We start from the raw sequence: 22641 nt of genomic DNA on the forward strand, positions 1-22641 counted from the left end.
CTTTCTTTCTTACTTTTTTACAGGGTTAAAAATCCTTCTTTTTAACATGTAAATCATTATTATTTGGAGCTTGTCGCTTTGCTGTGTCCCTCGTGTCAGAAGAGAGAAAAGGGACTGAGGTTGCTGAAGCAGTGCTCCAAAAACTGATGTGGGTACATCCCTGAGAAAAATCTAAATTAATCAGTTTGAAGAGGCTCTGATGTAAGGACTCTTGTGCATTAACTCAAATCAGAACCAAACATTTTGACTACTTGCAATTACTTGCAATTTTGACATAACTGAACTTGGACTACAAAATGGCTGTGAGGAAAAAAAACAGCGGCTTCACAAACCCGATTAGCTGGAAGTCGTGACCTTGTTTTCCACAGCAAATGTGATGACATCATACCCAAGAAAACGTCATAGAGAATAGAGAAATATGAACAGACTGAAAAATATAGTCCAATAAGAATATAAAGATATCCAGCACCTGGAGAGAATATGAATGTAAAACTCCTAGACTCTTAAAGTATGCAAAATAGTGGATTTTGCATGATATGTCCCCTTGAAAACACGCAATGAGCTTTTTATTTTAGGTCAGTTTATATTTCTAATTAATTGAATTCAGTAAAAGCCAGAATAACGAGATGCAGTGATTTATGCTACAGAATCCCCAAACAAGTACTGAGTGCATAGAAATAAGTTTGAGATTTATGTTTAAAATTAGGATCACTGTTAACGCAGTAACAGATGCTATTAAGCTCAAAATGTAACCAGTAATATTGTATTTTTCTAAGACACAAATCGTTGGGTTTTCATTCTCTGCAAGCCATAGTCATGAAATTAATATTCATTTTTGACATTGTGTGTAAAGAACCTATATGAGTTCACTTTTCTGAAATGCATGACAAAAAATATACATTTTCAAATATTAAATTTTTTTTAGCTTTACCTGTAATAGTTTTCTACATCATAAACAAAGACTTTTTATCATATTTTTTTATAGAAGTTAGCCCACACCTTAAAAATACACCACAAATCAAACCATTCCCTAGGAAACACAACCCTCTGATGTCTTCACAGGACACTCATGATGAGAAAGTCAAGCCTCCAGGAAAGGTAGCAAACAAAAAGACCCCTGCTGCCAAAACGCCCGCAAAGGCACCCAAAGAAAAACCAGTCAAGCCCAAGAAAGAGGTCATAAAGCCTGGAAAACCGGCTAAGCCTGACCCGACTCCAAAAACAAAGGTGGGTGGCCAGCAGCCTGGCGTGGTGAGGAGCATCACATACTACAAGGCTTCCAAGACCAACCAAGATGACCAAAGAGGAGGTACGAGTTTTAAGTTTGATCTAAACAATCTGTATACTCTCCAGTCAACATTCATGATGGGCAAGTCAATGTGAGGTAAATATGTTTAGCGATCTGCAGTGAATGTGGTCGTCTGGGTCTGATCCACACTCATTAGTCTCTGAGCCCACATGACTCTGAATCAGAGAGCAACAGGCAAGTAGGGTCAGTAATTTACTGGGACAGGAGGAGTGTTCCCAGAACAGTCTTTAAATAACTGCAGGATAAGGCTCTCATTGTTTCGCTCATTTTTAAAAATTTGAAGCGAAAGGAATGATTATAGAAAACGACACTGTGCAGCTCTTTATCTGCTCTGGCCTTGGGGTTTCTATTAGCAGGAAATCAAAGCTTTTTTACATTAGCAGTAGAGATGGAAGCCATAGAGGACAGTCTGAATGCAGAGCTGCCATGTTCATGACAAGCCTCAGCTCTGCTCCTCTCAGTGAGGCAGAAGGACCCTCACATCCAAGAGAAACCGTTTCCTGAATCCTCTTCAGGACTGAAGAGGGGTGATTAGGGCTGCTGCGTTTTCACAGCATAGAGCTGTCAGAAGCTATGTTCTGCCATGTATGTGAATCTGACAGAGCCCAACCACCCTTGTCAAACATCTGCACCTGTTGCTTCTGCTGAAACAGGATGCAGTGACCCTTAAATCAGCTAGAAAAGGCAGTTACAAATCCAGACTTTCATCACATATAGTCAGGGGCAAAAATCCCATTTCAAATATGGGGGCAGGGAGTGACACCTTTTTAAAAGGAAGGAGAAAGGTCACCTTTCCTGTGTCCCTGTCTGCCTATATATAATAGGCCTGTGAATGTTAACTTGTTAATGCATGTAGTTAATCTGAAGATGTTAAAGTGTTAATATTACATAATGTAGATTAATCAAAAGCCTTTCTCCTGTGGATGGTTGTGTAGTTCACACCGTTATCGGTTTGACACAGTGAGCGACAAACGACAGAGAAAGGTGAAAGTTCTCTGTGACTGCAGTCAGAAGCAAAGTTGAACATTTTTAACTTTTTATTTATTTGCTTTTTAATTATGGCGGTCGCTCAGCTGAATGAGGACAAGCGACTGTCGCCTCATCGCACAACGTCTATAGGAAATGAAAGGAGAGGGACGTTTCTAAACTAACATTTAAAACAAAATGACTTCATGAACATAAAAACATGAAAAACTGAGAAGTGTTTATAGCCAAATATCATCTTGTTATAGAAAATTCTCTCTTCATTTTTAATGTCTGTCAGCACAGAACAAACATGTCAGACTGCAGCTTCTTATGGAATCCAACCCCCCCCCGCCCCCAATGTTACAGAAAGAAACGAATAGAAAATCCCAGATCAATAATTTTGACCCGGCCCTATTCTTGGGTCGGGTTCAGGTTGGGTAACAAATCTAAACTCTGATCTCCATTCAACTCACTGAGAAACTATCTATTGGCTGGACCTGTGTTGAATTAGGCCAGTCATTTAAATGGGGTACCAAATTATAAAATCACTTACTTTATGGAAAAAAAGGGAAAATTGTCATTTTGTAGAAATCAGTATTCACTTTGAAGATTTGTTTTGTAAAATGGCTAATTTTATTGATCCCGATTGATTTGTAAAATAAATAACAGGGTAAAACATTCCAAGGATGAATATTTTTTTATAAGCACTCTACATGTTGACCTTATATAATGCAGGCCTGACATATCACACCCCCAAAATCCTTTGGTGACAATACAGGAATCTGTCTTAAACAAAAGAGACCAAAATGAAAAACCTTTATTTCTTTTCTGTTTAGCAATTCTCTTTTGAAGTGGGCGTTCAAACAGCACATCGTGTGGTTTCTGAGACAATATCACTCCTATCATCTACTTTTATAATTCAGTATTGTCATGCAACTAGAATGTTTTACATGTGGTATAAATCGTGCAAAAAATGACTCAATTATAAATGCTTACTGTACCTTATTATAATATCAAGCTTCATTTAAGAGTGTTTGATCTGTTCTAACGCGGCATTTTTTTTTTATGTCCCTTGTGTGTGTTTTATTGAGCACAGATATCTGTCCCATCAATCAACAATTAAATATTATCTGTTATATAACCTCAAAGCATTCTGCTGCTGAGGACACTTTGCTTTCTCTGTGCAACACGTCCAAGTGAATCGGTGACCGTCAGACCTCAATACAGTTTAAAGAGATCAGGTTTAACTAAAGCCATAAAACATGTTTATTTCTGCTGTGGCCCTGCTGCCTCTAATCTCTGGAACAATCCAAACCTCTATGAAGGACCTGCTGATACCAAGAAAGCTTAATTGCTTGAAATCTTTCCAGAAGCAGCTTCTTCTCGCTGTCCTCAGGTCCATGTGGTGTCAGCATGCGTGTCAGGAAGACTTTCCCCACACATCTGTCAGCCAGCTTGGAATGCAACAGTTTCAGGACCAGTGGAAGGTTGCCCTACGATCAGACTGTCAACTTTTTAGCAAGAGAAATAGCAATTGAGACTGGAATCGACTGATAAAACATTTCAACAGTTCTTACTTGAGAACTTCTCAGTTCTTAAAAGCTTTTAGTAAAATTAATCTTAAACCTCAGTCGACATTTAGACAGTCAAAGGCTTTTTTTCTACTTTATTTCCACTCTTACAGTTTTATTGTTTGTAACCAAATTTTGTTGCCCTTTTTGCTTGGTGAGATACTTTTTAATGATGACAAATAGTAATAATGCTGTGTTTTTAATTTGATATCTTCAGTTGTTTCCCATCTGGCTGTTCTGTTCCACACCTCCTGCTCTTCTCCTCAACAAGTCTCTTTTTTTTTTTTGCCATTCTGACCTGGGATTTATACAATTGCTTACTGACCATTTGAGGTATTTAATATTTTGCATATGAACGTTTCCAAATGTGTGCAGATTAAAGATCCACCACTTCATAGATGGTTGCTATATCTAAAAGGTTGGTCCTCAATTTCTTGCTTTAGAAAAAACTTCATATATCAAATGTCTTCCTGTGGTGCAGCGGCCCTTAGAAGCAGATACTTTTCAGTTGCACACTTGGTAACTAAGAGGCAGAAATCGACTGATAGGCTTTTTTAAGGATGGTGCCGATACTGATGATGTTGACATCGATCCCCAGCGATTCTTTCTGGCCGATTCTTGAAGCTGATATTTATTTTTCTTCCTCCATTTATATGATAAAAATGACACAATGACAACAAATGTTAAAAACCTCAATTTAAACAAAAAGGAAACACTTAACAAAACAAGGAAAACATACTAACAATGGATAACAAACAACATAGAACATTTAACACCACTGTTCCACCACTCACAGTGAGACTAAGACTTTCAAAGATACAGCTATAGCAGAGAGCTAAATACATATTAAAATGTTAAAACTTACTCTGGTTGTTGTCGGCTCTCAGTCTTACAACATTGCCAGCTGTTCTCTGCCTGGATGGAGAAGCAATGTATGAGGTCATGTGACCTCAAGGCATAGCTGCTGCACTAATGAACTGAAAAACAAATGCACGCATTGGCCGATGTCAACACAAGAAATGAACACAAATATTGACACAAAAAATTTTCTGGCTGACGTATCAGTCGACCTCTGCTGAGAGGGAATAAGTACGCTTACAAGTACACTCATAAATGTTAACATTGATAATAAAGCAAAAACCTCTGTTGCCATGATGACCTTGATGCTTTGGTCATAATGGCTCAATGAGAAGAAGAAAGCAGTGTTTACCCGTTCTAACAGCAGTCATCCTCCTGGTATTGTCTCTCTTATTCTGATTCCCCTTATCGTCTTCTCCTTCACCTCAGACCACTCTGTGAAAACACACCCGGTCCATCACCTATCAGAAAATGAGCCTGAGGATGGAGGGACTGAAACTATCCTAGAGCCTGTTGAGGGAACTGTGGCTGAGACCTTTGACCCCACTACAGCTCCCATTGCTACCACTACCACCACCACCACTACTACCACCACAATGTCCACCACCTCAGAGCCCACTACTACCACTACCCAAAGCACGCCCCGGTCTGAAAGACCAGCTCCTACTATTGTGCTGGTGCTGGACAACTCCAACAACAACAGTCGGCCCAGCCTCCACAGAGAAGGTATGTGTTGAACTCTGTGCTGTGATAAGATCAGTATTTTGCTGCATTCTGTCACGACAGTGAGGCCGCCCAACTGAGCAGCAGAACATCGTGCAGTCCTGAGCTGCCAAGACATGTAGAAGCGTGGAATCAATTTAAGCTCCTGTTAATGCGAATCATTCTTTCCCAGACATGCAGGTTGAATTTTCTGCTTGTTACTTCCAGGGAAGATCCTCAACTGTGAAGGAACTCTGGCATCCATTGAGCAACCGGAGAAACAACACAGCTATGGGCGCAATGAGGGAGCCTGGATGAAGGATCCTTTGGCTAAGGACTCCAAAATCTACGTGACTAATTACTACTATGGCAACAACCTGGTGGAGTTCCGTAACCTGGACAACTTCAAACAAGGTACACACCATTCTGGTGTTTTTGAGAAAATGCAGTTATCCTCTACAAAATATAGTTCAGCCCTGTGTTTGGATTTGAAGCTTTGTTTCTGTTTTATTCCAGACATTTGGGTTTGTGGGAAGATTAAAGTTTAGGTATTTCAGTAGCTGATGTTGCTACATTCTATCAATTCATTTCAATAGCTATGTATTTGTAAGATAGTTATTTTTGCACAACTTACCCAAAGACTGAACAAGTGGACTGTGATTCACAATATTGTTGACCAATCAGGAAAGCATAACATGCATAAATGACTACTCTTTATATATTTTACCCTGGTAACACTGGTAATATACAGTGACATGGAAGATGAAAAATCCCAAACAGATTTCTGGTGTTTTGGCATATATTGTCATGCAACAAGACTGAAGGGCTTTTAAAGAATAGCCAGCTTAAGATAATTTCAAAGTATCTTATCTAGATTTAACCACCAGGGCATTGCAAAATCCTTTTTAAAGAGTCTTGCAGTGGTGGGCTTGCTGGTGTGCTTTGGAGCAATATCCTGCTCATAACTCAGGTCAAGAATGGATGGACATAAGTTGTCCTTCAGTATCTTCTGGTACAGAGTAGAATTCATGGTCCATCAGTGACAACCAGCTTTGCCATTTCAAGACATGGAACAGGACCAAGGACATCACATTACATCCACCATGTTTGACTGCTGACATGGAGATCTTTTTCATCAAGTCCTTAACGCCAGACCTAATGGGACACACACATTCCCAACACTTTTGTCTTTACCTTCCACACAGTATTTTTTCCAAAGCTTTGGTTTAGAAAAACATGTAGTATTTGCTCTAATTTCTGTTTGACTTAATAAAAGTTTGAACAGACACCGATTTGCAACATGAGTACACAGATGAGAAAGCTTACTCTTCCTATGTCTGAATGAACTGCAGAGTTTCTGGGAGTGTGGAGAAGATCTGCAAATGTTGGACTTGACTTGTTGATTTAGATATGTTTTGTCATGATCGAGGGTAGACTTCTAACCCACATGCAGAATCAGACCCGGAGACTACTGGTGAGTTACTATTTTTATTAGAAAAGAACAATGAAAAGGTTCTGAAGGTGATCCGTGGGTCTAGGTCTGAGTCACGCCTGGAAGCGGAGAGAACAGGTTAATGGTCTGGCCAGAGGAGGGTAAAGTGCGATGGGTGACCGGGGTTATCGGCTTACGTCGTCTTGAAAGGCTTTCCGACGGGGGAGGGGGCAACGAGCAGTGGGCTGGAGCGGGCAGGCAGGTGAGGCTCTGAGAGCTGCAGGCAGAGTCGCCGATGGGAACTGGCCAGATCCTAAAAAATGAGAGAACAGAGAGCTAGTGAGGAGGGTTGACAACAGGCAGAGGTTTACTCGAGAAAAATCACAAAATGCTGGCGTTTCTGTAGAAGGCGTTAACGAGCTAGAGACTACCGTGGAGGGATAATCATCCGGCAGAGAGGAGAGGTCCGATGGCTCCTTAAATCCTCTCTTGACTGATGATCCAACAAGCTTCAGGCGTGCAGCTCCACTCCAGACCACTCCCCAACGGGGAGCGAGACCTTTCTTAAAGAAAAAGCCCAGAACCTGACATTACCCCCCCCTCAACGGCCGCCACCTGGCGGCCAAGACGAGCAGGATGGACGAGAAGCCTCAAAATCACGGATCAACTGCGAATCCAAGATGAAGGAACGAGGGACCCAGGACCGTTCCTCAGGTCCATAACCCTTCCAATCGACCAAGTACTGGAAACCCCTGCCACGGCGTCGAACACCCACGATACGGCGAACCGAATACGCGGGGCCCCCATCAATGTCCTGGGCGGGTGGAGGGGTTCGGAAGGAGGGCACAAGGGACTCGAGACAACGGGCTTAATCAAAGAAACATGGAAAACTGGGTGGATTCGCAAACAGTCAGGAAGCTTGAGACGAACTGAGGTGGGACTGAGAATCGAGGAAATCTCGTAAGGTCCAATGAATCTGGGAGAAAGCTTTTTATTAAATGATTTCAGTGTTATGTCCTTGGTGGAGAGCCATACCTTTTGACCAGGTTGGTACGAGGGTGCAGGAGACCTCTTTCTGTCAGCTAGGCGTCGATTCCGAGATGCGGAGCGGTTCAGAGCAGCGATGGTTTGTTTCCAGGTATGCCTGCATCGACGGAGATGGTGCTGAACGGAGGTGACAGAGAGTTCTTGCTCCTGAGAAGGAAATAATGGTGGCTGGTAGCCAAGGGATGATTCAAATGGTGACAACCCAGTAGCTGATGAAACATGACAGTTATGGGCATATTCAACCCAGTGAAGCTGTGAACTCCAAGAGGTGGGGTCAGAGGTGCAAACACAACGGAGAGAGGCCTCAAGTTCCTGATTCAGTCGCTCAGTCTGGCCATTAGTTTGTGGGTGAAAACCAGAACTGAGCGCCACTTTGGCCCCCAACGCCTTCCCAAACCCCTTCCAAACCTTGGAAACAAACTGGGGACCTCGATCAGACAGGATTTCAAGGGGGGTTCCATGAAGACGAAAAACATGTTTAATAAGGAGCTGCGCCATCTCCTGTGAGGAGGGGAGTCTTCGTAATGGGACCAGGTGACAAGCCTTAGAAAAACGGTCAACTATAGTGAGGATGATAGTGAAACCCTTAGACAATGGCAACCCAGTGACAAAGTCAAGAGCAATATGAGACCAGGGGCGACCTGGGATGGTGAGAGGTTGGAGCAGCCCACTGGGAGGCTGATTGCGGGCCTTGCTTCTGGCACAAACCGGACAAGCGAGTACATAACTTTTAACGTTAGCATAAAGGTTGGGCCACCAAAATGAACGACGGATTAATGCCAGCATGCGATTGACTCCCGGATGACATGAGAATTTGGCAGTGTGAGCCCAATGGAGGAGTCTTGATCTGACTGCGGAGGGAACATAGATTCTGTTAGGAGGACCTGACCCTGGGTCCGGCTCTAGCCTTTGGGCTTCTAGAATCTCCCTTTCAATGTCCCATGTGAGGGCCCCAATAACACAAGACTTAGGAATAATGTTGGCAATAGTTTCTTCATGGTCAGCAGAGAACTGTCTCGACAGGGCATCAGGCTTAGCATTCTTAGAACCAGGTCTATATGAAATAACAAAGTTGAAACGGGAGAAAAAAAGCGACCAACGTGACTGTCTTGGGTTGAGGCGTTTGGCCTCACGCAGGTAGGCCAGGTTTTTGTGATCAGTCCAGACTATAAAAGGATGTTTGGCCCCCTCCAACCAATGCCTCCACTCTTCTAAGGCCAATTTGATAGCCAAGAGTTCCTTGTCCCCCACATCATAATTTCTCTCAGCTTGAGACAACCGACGGGAAAAAAAAGCACACGGATGGAGCTTATTGTCTGGGAGGGACACTTGAGAGAGGACAGCCCCCACGCCAGTATCGGAAGCGTCAACCTCCAGAATGAATTGTCTGGATGGATCTGGTTGAATGAGAATGGGGGCAGTGGAAAACTTCCTCTTAAGTTCCTTAAAGGCCTTGTCAGCATCAGGGGACCAGACAAAAGGCTTCTTAATGGAAGTTAGACTGGTAAGTGGGAGAGCAGTCTGGCTGTAATTTCTAATAAAACGGCGGTAAAAGTTGGCAAAACCCAAAAACCGTTGCAACTGCTTACGGGTCGATGGGGTGGGCCAGTCTAGGACGGCTTGGATCTTCACTGGATCCGACTTCACCTGCCCGCTCTCGAGGATGAACCCAAGAAAGGTGAGGGAAGAGGCGTGAAACTCGCACTTCTCTGCTTTGACGTACAGCTGATTCTCCAACAGGCGCTGAAGGACCAATCGAACATGTCTTTTGTGTTCCTCAGGAGATCTGGAAAATATAAGTATATCATCAAGGTACACAAATACGAAATGGTTCAGATAGTCTCTAAGGATATCATTTACGAGTGCCTGGAAAACTGCTGGAGCGTTCATGAGACCAAAAGGCATTACCAAATATTCAAAGTGCCCTAGGGGGGTTTTAAATGCTGTTTTCCACTCATCGCCTTCTCTTATCCTGATGAGGTGGTAAGCATTCCTCAAATCCAGTTTAGTGAAAATGGTGGCCCCCTGAATGGGTTCAAAAGCTGCAGTAAGGAGTGGCAAAGGATATTTGTTCTTGACTGTAATCTGGTTGAGTCCACGATAGTCAATGCAAGGACGGAGAGTTCCATCCTTCTTCCCCACAAAAAAGAACCCTGCACCTACAGGTGAAGATGACTTGCGAATAATGCCTGCAGCCAGAGAATCATTAACATATTTCTCCATGCTCTCCCTTTCAGGCCCGGAGAGGTTGTAGAGGCGACTGGAGGGGAGAGGAGCGCCAGGTAAGAGGTCGATAGCACAGTCGTAGGGTCTGTGTGGTGGTAAGGATAAAGCTCGAGACTTACTGAAGACTCTGTGCAGATCATGATATTCAGAAGGTATGTTTGTGAGTGCTGAAGGGCTAACTTGCTCCTCAGAGTATGGGGCCTGAGAAGTGCCCCATGCTGATTGGAGACAGGAGGCCAGACAATTGGCGCTCCATGACTCCACCCTATTATCTCGCCAATTGATATGAGGGTTATGAGAGGACAGCCAAGGAAAACCAAGGACAACTGGTGCCTGCGGGGAAGGAAACACAAAAAAGGTAAGAGACTCCCAATGGTTACCAGAAACCAGAAGGTTGATGGGTTTGGTCTTATGCGTGATCCTGGGCAATGGGTTTCCATCCAGAGCAGATACCTGGATGGGAGCAGGAAGGGGAATAACTGGTATTTGCAGTTGTTTAACTAGGTTCTCATCAAGGAGGTTTTGTTCACACCCCGAATCAACTAGGGCAAAGGTCTGGAAATGGGTTTGGTCATTAACAAGAGCACAAGAGAGTGTTACCCGGGACTCAAATTTCTTCACTCCACCCACCAGTACTCCCGAGCCTACCGGCGGGCTCTGCCTTTTGGCTGCAGAGGGCAAGCAGCCACAAAATGCCCCAGCTGACCACAATACAGGCAAGCTCCTGTCTTCATACGGTGCTGCCGTTCCTCGGGTGACAGCCTCGCTCGGCCAATTTGCATGGGTTCCTCTGTGGTAGGTTCAGGGCCACTGTCAGAAAAAGAGGGAATCTGAGAAAAAATTGGTGCAGTAACAGGGAGGGGTCGCCTCTTAGCCCGAGATCGTTCTCGCACCCTGTTGTCAATCTTAATCGCCTGGGAGATCAGAATCTCCAGTGTCGCAGGCTCGTCACGATAGGCCAACTCATCCTTTAGTGGTTCATTTAAGGCCTGAAGGAACGCACCCTTAAGGGCCTCATCATTCCAGCCAGAAGAGGCCGCCAACGTGCGAAAGTCAATCGCAAAATCAGCTACAGATTGGCTTCCCTGTTTGAGACTCCATAACTTCTTGGTGATCTCAGAACCTGACTCAGCATAACCAAAAGTCTGTTTGAATTCGGAAATAAAGTTGGTGAATGGATTCTGTAACAGTGTCTGTTGTGAGTACTTGGCCTCAGCCCACCTTAATGCTCTTCCTTGAAGTAATCCAACAATATAGGAGATGCGGGAGGGGTCATCAGGAAACGACTGGGGCGAACGAGAAAAGACTAGAGAACATTGGAGGAGGAAACCCCCACATCTGCCGATCTCACCCGAAAAAGGCTCTGGCGTGGGAGAGGCAGCGTCTCTAAAACGGGATGGAGATGGATCCTGTGCCGGGACTGCCGCTGTGCCGACCGCCGCGCCGGCCGCCGCGCTAGTTGTTGCGCCACCCGCCGCGCCGGCCGCCGCTCCGGCCGCTGCGCCGGCTGGGTGAGTAGGTGGACCTAGAGCAGAAAGTTTTCGATCAATATCCTGGAAGAGCTGTGCCAGGCGATCCAGCCGCTGGTTAGATTGAATCTGCTGGTTAGAGAGAGAGTTTAGGAGGTCATCGTGTCTAGCTAAGACTGCTAATGGGTCTGGACGAGATCCTGCTGGGTCAGACTGCTGGCCGGATGATTCTGTCATGATCGAGGGTAGACTTCTAACCCACATGCAGAATCAGACCCGGAGACTACTGGTGAGTTACTATTTTTATTAGAAAAGAACAATGAAAAGGTTCTGAAGGTGATCCGTGGGTCTAGGTCTGAGTCACGCCTGGAAGCGGAGAGAACAGGTTAATGGTCTGGCCAGAGGAGGGTAAAGTGCGATGGGTGACCGGGGTTATCGGCTTACGTCGTCTTGAAAGGCTTTCCGACGGGGGAGGGGGCAACGAGCAGTGGGCTGGAGCGGGCAGGCAGGTGAGGCTCTGAGAGCTGCAGGCAGAGTCGCCGATGGGAACTGGCCAGATCCTAAAAAATGAGAGAACAGAGAGCTAGTGAGGAGGGTTGACAACAGGCAGAGGTTTACTCGAGAAAAATCACAAAATGCTGGCGTTTCTGTAGAAGGCGTTAACGAGCTAGAGACTACCGTGGAGGGATAATCATCCGGCAGAGAGGAGAGGTCCGATGGCTCCTTAAATCCTCTCTTGACTGATGATCCAACAAGCTTCAGGCGTGCAGCTCCACTCCAGACCACTCCCCAACGGGGAGCGAGACCTTTCTTAAAGAAAAAGCCCAGAACCTGACATGTTTAGACATTGGGTTTACTAAATGCACTTACATGTGAGGCATCCTGTGGTGTGGTGAGCTCACAGCTGTGTGCGGATGACTAGGTATCTCTGTGAGTAGCGGTGCTTCCTGCTGTTCCTTGACATGTGCTTTAGCCTTTCTTTTTGAACTAAATCCAGCAGAAGAGGATTAAGAGAGCCGGTTGGCCTCAGGGGCAGGGCCAGAGAGAGTGGGGTTAAGAGTGGGGGTGGAGGGGTTCTGCTGCACATTGTTTTTGTTCTTCACAGGCTTCAGTTTATCTACATCGGACTTCCTGAGATTGGAGGGTTAGAATGGGAAATAGGATGTGATTAGAAAGTGACACCTATAGTACAAAGTGTGTTAGTTCAGGGGGGAAATCCTACATAAACACGATCACTGTTACGCTAAGCCTGTGCACATACAGTCTGGTACTGTGAAAAAAATCAGCTTAGCAAGGGAAGCTTCATGTTTGCAACTCACAGTAAGTAAAGTAAAGCATAATGCATCTCTTATCCAGTATTGTCTGTGTGGCTGTTATTTCCTTTGTAGTAATGAACAACTGACTAAACTGTCTGTTTTATTGCATGACTGGCTTTAGACCTGTAGAAATTGTATTTCATGTTATTGTTCTCAGTTTCAATAGCTGAGATCAAGACCTCTCTATGTTTTGCAAAACTTTTTTTTTTCACTGATTCAGGTGTTAACAAGTTTCAGCACTTCTCAAATATATTATGGAGTTAAATTGTCTTCGAACTTTGATCCACCATAAACAGGCCTGATTTGTTCAGATTCAGTCAAACAGAGGGAATAAATTCACACAGTCAGATTGTATTTTTTTTGGCAGATGTAACTCCCTAAAGAAAATGTTGGAAGCCAAGCAACAGCCATAAAGAGTGGCCTTTAATTTGATGGCTCCATTTATGGGAGCTAGCATGGATAAAATAACAACTCTATCAACATCTCTGTCTTCTGTCTTTTATCTAAACTGAACACAAATGTGTTAACTTGTTGGGGAACATCAGTGCCTTTACCTGTAGAGACCTTTTATGTCCAGAAGCAGAACCAGAGGAGGAAGCCTCTTTTCTCAATAAGCCATCAGAATGCATGATGTAGCTGCAGATGTTAAATGAACTTTAGAGCAGTTTGGTTAGAGTTAGACGTTCAATAAAGTATCTGTGAAGATCTTTACTTGCCACCTGTTTGAAGATAGTCTTTTTATTTGATGTGCAGATGTTTGACTGGTAGTGTGTGTTTTTGTTGGCAGATAAGACTTTTGGATCAAGTGTTCATAGCTGAGCGCAGGCCATGCAGCCTCAGGAGATGCATTACGATAAGGGAGGGAGTATGCCTGGGGCTGGGAAGATGACTAAAGAGTGGATAAGAAATATTCTCTCAAAAGGCCAAAGTACAGCCTGGTTTTTCTTGGATCACAGTATCCCAGTCATGGGATAACATAAACATTGACATTATTGGTTGTCACGCAGGCATATTGCATCAGTGATGATACGATGTTAAAGCAGAATGTGTTCATTGGCAAATGAGGCTTGAGTGTTGTAATGAATGAGTAAAAGCTAATCCTGTCCTGTCATTTGTTCTAGGGCGTTGGAGTAATCTTTACAAACTGCCCTATAACTGGATCGGGACTGGCCATGTGGTTTATAACGGAGCTTTCTACTACAACAGGGCCTTCACTAAGAACATCATTAAGTATGATCTGAGGATGCGATACATGGCAGCGTGGACTCTGCTGCATGATGTTGTCTACGAGGACACCAACCGCTGGAAGTGGAGGGGGCACTCGGATATCGACTTTGCGGTTGACGAAAGTGGCCTGTGGGTAATCTACCCATCTCTGGACTATGACTACAACCAGCAAGAGTTGATTGTGATCAGTAAACTGGACCCCGGAGACCTGTCCCTGAAAAAGGAAACGACCTACCGAACAGGCCTCAAGCGGAACTCTTATGGAAACTGCTTCATCATCTGCGGTGTTCTGTACGCTGTCGATGTGTACAACCAGAAAGAAGCTGAGGTGAACTATGCTTATGACACCCACACAAATACGGAGGCAATCCCACGTTTGCCATTCACCAACGAGTACTCCTTCACCACCCAGATCGACTACAACCCAAAGGATAAGCTTCTGTATGCATGGGACAATGGCAATCAGGTCACATATCAGGTGAATTTCATTGAGGAATGAGCACAGGTAATTTGTGTCCAGGCTTGCCAGGATGGCAACCAGTTAGAGGATTCTCAGTATTTATCTATAAGAACTCATGTAGAACCTATCATTGGACGTAGATCTGTTTTTTGGGCATCAGTTAGGCTTTACAGCCTTCCCTGGTATCTTCTAAAGCATGTTGTTATGCAATGTTCCAATCCTTACATTTTTTTGCCCAGCTTTGGATAATAAATAATAATAACAAACTGAAAACAGTATTATTTTGCTGGTTTACTACCAATCAGCTGACTACTGAATACAAGTTGGGGCAGAAAATATCCTTCTTAGAATGTATTTGATCAGTTTTTCTATTTTGTTGTCAAAAGAACCCTAAAACAAGACAAAACAAAACATATATGATCCAAAGCTGGTGTATTTAGTAGATAGGATGGCTGTCACTCTAGTAAATTTTGCTGGATGATAAATTGCCCCAGAAATTATTGAGATAAACAATACCATTGTGGTTTTGAGATCATTATCAACTATATAATGATAATGGCATAATAATGTAAGTTCCCTCTTGCATTATTGAGGATGAACTAAATACCAAATTTCAAGGAAATTTTGTTCTTTACAAAAGAATTTCACAACGACCAAAATCTATAAATAAAAAAGGAAATAAACTCTACAATAAAAACTCAAAACCTTAAATAAATTAGATTATTGAGTCTCTAAAATAAATTGCCCTTCAAGAAATATGAATCATCAGAAGCAATCAATTTCATGTTGCCTCATAAAAGTGGTAGATTAATTGCTTATTGCGACAGGCTCAGCAGCTACCACCATTCTGTGGTCACTTTTACTTTCTTTATGGAGAGGAAAGTGGAGCCAAAGTCAAAGTCCTTGTTTGGATGCACAAACTTTGTGAAAAAAAGCCGATTCTGATTCTAGCTGAACGTTCATTCTTTGACAAAAAAAATGAACAAAAAAATGCTGCCTCATTGTTTTTTTTTTTCACATTATGCATTGAAAAGAAATGTAATCATTTGTTGTTGAGGAAATGAACCAAAAAGGCAGAGCCTTTTCATTTACCGTGTTTTTCAGTTTCCACCATATACTTTCAGTTTGTTTGAAATCCAGACTACTTCTGGACAGGTCACTGGGCTGATCTGCCTTTCCTGAAAAAAAGTTTGAATGCTCTTTGCTTGGTGTAAAGATGCATTATTATCCTGACAAACCGCAGACTTAGAGGATTCTGTCTGGAGATGGCAGACAGTGATTTGTGGAAATCACCACTGTGTCGATGATTCAGTTCAACAACTGAATCATCGATTCAGTTGTTGAACTGAATCGATGATTCAGTTCATCGATTCATTTTTTACTCTGAATCTCTGCATTGGAAACAGTCATACAACCATCAGTCAAATGGCACCAGGTGCAGAAGAGGAATATTAACAGTGACTGTTGGGAACTAAACAAAAAGTGTATTGATTTGCCATTTATTTTTCTTCTTCTTCATGTGTTCAACCCATCACACAATCATCCCCTCAGGCCACAACTGCTTTTTTGGCAACAAAACTGACTCAAGTGACTCCAGAAAACTGGATCAGTTTAAACAACTGGAGTCCATAAATGGGACTGAGTTGACCACCCCAAAGTGTTATGCTAAGTTTACAGATAATGAAATTACGTATTAATAAGCAGCTACCTCTGAACGTTAGGAAAATAACGCTCAGTAAAACAACTCATCAAGCAACCACCAAGAGTACTGATTCCATGTTTTTTTTATCAAAAGTTGTATTTGTCATTTATCTAAGATATCAAACTTTCCAATGGCTGTTCAGATGCATTCTGGAGTGTTTTTCTTTAAATAATTCTTGAATTTTATTTTTTTTTCTCTTTTTGGCATTTAACTTGACTGGTGATATTACATCAGCCTGTTCGAGCAGACAGGCTTCTGAGAAAGTTTTCCAGAGCTTAAGGATCAGTCATGTCATCATTTTCCCATCCTGTGACCAAACATTTGTTCAGAAATCTGCTCTATTATTATCCATGCATCCTGTTTCTTCACCAGAGAAATGTCGAGTGTGCTGATTAATACGAATGAAAAAAAATGTACACTTTACTTTTATATTTGTTCACAATTTGATTTGATGATGTAATGAATCTGTGATTGTTTCTTCATAAAAATATCAAGTTTTTACCATGCCAATAACCTTTTCATAGCCACTGTATATATTGTAAATGAGCATTTAAATGTTTGCACTTCAAACTGGGATCATCATGTTCTAACAAAAGTGCAATTAGCCATATTATTTTGTTTCAGATTTACAGGTTTTACCACCCATGATGTAACGCTTACACAAATCTAGAATGTTTTTTGGGGAGGGGGTTTCCTGCAATAATGATTCATAACCATAATGTTTTTTTTTAAAGCTTATTACTGAAGCTCATGTCAGAATCAATAAAGTCATTTGTTTAAGTCTACACATAGAAACATAATATTGTGTTGAAACAAGTTGAGCATGTGCTTGTGCCATGAAATAAAATGTTCACTCAGAAGTCCTGTTGTGAGCTTTGTGCATAAATCCACCGTGACCAATAAATGCCACAGGTTAACACAGCCTCACCCTCCTTGTTTCAAAGGGAGGACGACAAGTTAGTCAAACTTTCCGATTTCCGGATAACAGAGGTTTCTGGGGTTCTGTTTGGTTTAAAGTAAAAGTAACAATGTTGCTTGATCTTAGTCCAGTTATATAAAACATACATAACATAGGTCATAATAATGTATTATTATGACCTGAGTCATAATAACAGAGCCATTATCGTATGTATTTTGGATAGATTTCAAAATGTCCTACTTAGGCTCCAAGTCATGCAACTCTGGAAGAAGACAGAAATTAACCATGAGGTGAATTGTGGGTGTGGTGTTTTAAAACATGTGGGTTCTCATTTGACACCAAGAAAAAAAAAGCCTTGTTTCTCTGTGTTGTCCTGAATACCAGCAACGGGCCGGTTCAGTTCAGTAATGATGTAAGGCTTGGCCCCGCTAAGGTCTGATGAGCGCACCGCTGACGGTGCGGCCAATCATGAACTCTGTCATGAAATGTTGGCATGTTGTTGCGATGGAACAATCACGTTCTCACCCACTGTGTTGATGAGTGCTGACAATTCACACGACCTGTGCCGCTTCGGCCCCAGAAGCCTGGGGTCAGCACAAAGCCTTGACCCTGTTCGCATCAGCAGGGCCTCCTGCTCAGCAGCACATACAGTACACATCATGCCCCATCATGTCCTCCCAGAGGCCCGGATGTGAAGCCTTTGTCTCCGTGGGACATTCCTGGAAGTGGATTACTCAGTCACATCTAAGAGTGAATCTGCTTAAAGGTGGAGTATGTAACTTTTCTAAAAAAAAACAAAACAAAAAAAACATTTGTTAACACCGTGACCAGAATGTTATGAAACAGATAATCTGTGAAAAGATCAATCTACACCTCTTCCCTGAGCTGCCACTGCCATCTGCAGAAATCCACCACTCCCAGTCAAAAACAACCAATCGGAGCCAGGGGAGGGGCTTAATTGTGTCAATCATCCCTGTGTACACGCCACTCACATCCTCCTCCTTTTTCTGCTACACTACAGCTGGTTCATCTCAGCATAGTCTGCCACAAATGCTATGGCTTGGTAGCATAGCATAGTTTAAGGCACATTGCATATCATAAAGGGTTAAAATGTTGTGGCCACTTTCCAACTAGCAGTTAGCTTTAGGTCAACTAGTCTGGATTGTTAATGAATATTTATTTATTGCAAAGCAAAGTTTTGCTTGGCACTGAAGATCATTTCACCACCAGACATCTTCAGGGCTCAGGGCAGAGCAGCAACCAGCACTGCTTGTTTTAACATGGGGCTGATCTGCAGGGAGACTCTGACGTTCTGATGGAGCATGAAATATTCTGAAGTGGAGCATGAGGCAACCAGCATCTTTCGCCAGAAAAATATTTCCAAATACCCATTTCCTTTATAAAGGCAGAAGTATAGCTTGGATAATATGTCCCTCTTTTTTCAAACCTGTGAAATTGTCGGTGTCGTTTTTTGAAAATTGTCACCTTCTTTCAATTACTGCTCCCAGCATAAGAAACTAAAAACAGGAAAGCAAACATGGCCACACAATGTCAGAGGAATGCACCACCATCGCACCACTCCTCTTAATAAATATTATCTTGTGTGTTGAAATTTTTTATTTTTTTGTCCTGTTTCTTCCATACTTCTGCTCGCTGATCCATTCGAACATGCAGTCCAGTCCAGTTTTCTCCTTCAGACAATAAGACTATTAAGATAACAGTTGGTTTCACTTCTGCTGGTAAATATAGAAATTGAAGTACTAGTTTGGATCTCGATTTTATAATCTGAAGGCATGAAGGGAAGGCTGCCTGGTGGCTCTATGAGAGCTTTGGTCTTCCTGATCCTGACAGAACAAGTTTCACTCACATCAATGAAAACTGTGAACGCAAATGGAGCCAGGAACAGTTGAAGTGCAGAGCAGAGCAGAGCAGAATGAAGAAGGCTTCAGTGTGGCTTTAATTAAGGGTTATTTCCTGTGGCAGCCAGGAGAATGTTGCTGTTAGGCAGAACATTGGAGCAGAACAAGAACATCAAACTTTTATCTAGATGTGCATGTAAATGTCTGCTTGGTCAGCCTTCTGTCTCTCCCTTAAGCTTTGTGAAATCTCATGTGTGAAATAAGGCCTGAAGGTTTAATCCTTAATAAAACTCCAATTAAAAGGGCTTTTGTTTGGGCTTGTCCAGAGAAACCTGCAGACACTGAATAATGAAGCTTGTTCTCTAAGAGGGGGCTTTCCTGCATAAAGTCCAGGGAAGTGTCCAAAGAGGACCCTGAAGAAGATCATTGTCTGGGATACAATGGTGGCTTTCAGAGAGGAGCGAGGCGGAGTGGCCGTGTCAGGACCTCACATCAATATTTTGGAGCAGAGGTGGAGATAAATATCTTCCAAACCACCCACAAGTTTTTGCCTTGTTGCTGAGCCAACAGACTGCAGGGCATAAACAAAACTCAACAAAGATTATTTATGGACATGAAATTATTTTTTCACATGAGCCTCGAGTCGACTTGATGATTGCCAAGCCATATCAAATATGGATGGGAGGAGACTGTGGATGAAAAGATAGCAGGTAAATAGGGAGCTTGCCAAGGCTTTTCCAAAATAGATTCAAGTTGGGTTAAAATCTCCATGTGTTAACAATGGTAGCAGGAAATACATCTGTCAACAATAAGATCAAATCAAGCTGCAGAGCATCTGGACCTTATCTGAAATGATTCAACTCATCCATGCATTAAAGCAAGCTAAGCATCTGCATCAGTTCACTTTGCTACACAGCCAGAACATTGTTCTGACCCGGGTCATGGTTCTTCACAGGGTTCTTCAGTCTTCCTTAGCCAACAGATTTAAGTTGAGGTGAGCTTAAAGCTGCAGTATGTAACTTTTATAAAAACATATATTTTTTACATAGTTGTTGAAACTGTCACTATGTTGTGGCAGTATATTATAAGACAAATAATTTGTGAAAAAATGGCGCTCCATTTTCTCCCAGTGTTCCCAGTGCTAACAAGACATAAGCAATTAGAGTCAGGAGGCGGGGCTTAGCGCTGTCAGTCTTGTCCCTGTGCAGGGCTCCCTTCTCCCACCCTGCCTCTCTGCTATGATACTGTGACTCTCCATCCTGACTGTTGTTCCCCAGTCTGTTGTGAATGCTAAAGATAGTTAGCATGGCCACTGATGACAGCACATACAGTTTTCCTGTAAAGGTGAGTTGCATTGAGAAGTGAGTACATGAGAATGATTGACAGCGCTAAGCCCCTCCTCCTGGTTCTGATTGGTTGTTTGTGACTGGGAGTGGTGAATTTCTTCATCATTTTAAAGCTACATTTTAGAAACTAATTTTAAAATGTGACTTATCTCAGTCAATCAGATCAAATTCAAATTCTAAAATATGAAGGTTTTGAGTCAAAATGTGCAAATTAGCAAGTTTCAGGAATTAGATCATGTAGCATTTCATATTACACTGCGTTAAAACTAACACAAATGTACCAAACTCTCCATCTACTGCACAGCCTTAGTGCAGTGATGTCACAGCGTGGTCCTGGGCCAGGGCCTTTCTGTGTGACTTTGTCATGTTTCCTTCCTCCTGTACACCAAGTAACTCATCATCCCAACTGGAGATTCTGCATTACTCACAGGCATGAGTGTGCATGTCAACGGTTGCTTGTCTCATATGTCTCTGGCTTGACCCTGGAAGGGATTAGTAATGTGTCCAGGGTGTTCCCCGTATCCCACACACTGACCTCTGAAAACAGCCAATAGTTTCCACAGTCACTGTGTAAATTAGAGGAAAGCACAAGTAAATCAATCTTCAATGTACTCCATTTTATATAATTTTTGCAGTTCCAAGGTGACAAGTCAGATTTCAGCACCATCAACAACCTTCAAGGGAAAGATGATGTAAAATTGTCTTTTTTCAGTTATATACCATGTTATAATGCTATTCCCTCATCAAACAAATGCCTGCAGTGTTGCTTTGACCCATTTTTGCATGTTTTAGGAACGCCTGTTCATAGATTGCACCACATATTAACCCAAAGCTCTGCCTTGGAGCTTCAGTCTCCAGTTGAGCTTCCACCCCACAGATCAACCCAACCCTGCACATCCCCCACATAGCTCTTCCAGACTAGCAGCAGCAGCAATCAGCTAAAACCTGATGGAACTACTTCTCATACGAACTACTTCTCAATCCAGCGCATCAATAGACATGGAGAAGAACCGAAGTGATGAAGTGCTGAAGACAGAGTGTTGAAAAGAGCAGGAGCTTCTTAAAGACAAAGATAATTCAAAGGCACCAGATTGTGATGCAAAGTCTCATTTCTTTTAAGTTGTTTTATTTACAGGTATAGTTTTTTATAACAACTGAAGGTAACATTGTTACTTGATTGTGCTATAAAGTGGCACTATATTCTTGGAAAATACTTCACAGCCCCTTCCAATTCAATATGGATGCTGCACACATAAAACACAGTGAATTTTGCAGAAATGAACTGTGTTCTGTTATTATAGCTGACAGTTTGTAAGTCAGCCACACTGTGTAACCAGACATTTCCTGATTTTAATATTATCTGTGAAAACCTGACAGCAGCATCTCACAGACAAAACCATATCAACCCAGTTGATTTATTTCGGTCAAATTACTGGACAGTCTCTCTCCATTCTGGTTTGTGGGTGCATTGTTGGCAATCCAGTGAAAAAAATAAACTACTAGCACAAATATCTTATGTGAAAGCCCCACACACTGTCCCTACTGTCCCATGCAACTGTTGGGAACTATATGGTAACTGAAGCAGCTGCACTTCTGTAAGCACATTTGCTCTTTGTACTGAATCACAAAATATATCAAAATTTCTGTGAACATTTTTATATAAATAATTCAATCACTTTTATCTAACGTTTTTAAAGTGTTCTTGAGGATGCTGCCTTTGTATAAAAATAAAAAATGAGATTATTTTCAGATACCCGGTTGAAGAAGTGTTTTAAGAAGTGCTTTGGACCATTGTCCTGCTGCATAGCCAAATGCCCTTAGATTGAAGGTCACAAACTGACAAGTTACAATTTAACAACAGGGGCTGATATGCTTCCACAGAGCGCCAAGTCCTTCCTGGAGGACGGCACCAGCTGAGATGATGCTGTCATCAAATAAGCATTCTTCTTCTTCTGGTATTAACTTTTTACTTTTCATTAATATAGAAGGAACTCCTACGTCAACTCTTCTTTTTTTATGTCTCTGCTCTGTCTTCTCAAACCTCCAGTCGGTCGTGGCAGATGGCCTCTTGTACTGAACCAGGTTCTGGTTCTGCTGGAGGTTTCTTCCTGTTAAAGATGAGTTTTTCCCCTCCACTGTTGCCACATGCATGCTGGGTAGGAGGGATCGCTGTAAAGTCATCCAAGTAATTATCTGCTGTCACAATATAGATGCTTGTCCAGGAGAAGTGAA

The 22641-nt window shown here is 42.5% G+C and overlaps 1 protein-coding gene across 1 annotated transcript in view; it reads left to right on the forward strand.

Annotated features, from left to right (window-relative positions):
- Positions 1-17145, forward strand: part of olfml2a (olfactomedin-like 2A) — a 35833-nt gene extending 18688 nt beyond the window's left edge. Inside the window, exons 5-8 of the mRNA XM_081611242.1 lie at positions 1063-1309; positions 5134-5430; positions 5635-5820; positions 14018-17145. Coding sequence (XP_081467368.1) covers positions 1063-1309; positions 5134-5430; positions 5635-5820; positions 14018-14622 — 1335 coding nt within the window. The 3' untranslated portion in view covers positions 14623-17145. The remainder of the gene's footprint in view (positions 1-1062; positions 1310-5133; positions 5431-5634; positions 5821-14017) is intronic.
- Positions 17146-22641: the final 5496 nt, after the last annotated feature.

This window comes from Poecilia reticulata, chromosome 9 (assembly GCF_904066995.2).
Source record: "Poecilia reticulata chromosome 9, P_reticulata-male-v2, whole genome shotgun sequence".
NCBI classification, from domain to species: domain Eukaryota; kingdom Metazoa; phylum Chordata; class Actinopteri; order Cyprinodontiformes; family Poeciliidae; genus Poecilia; species Poecilia reticulata.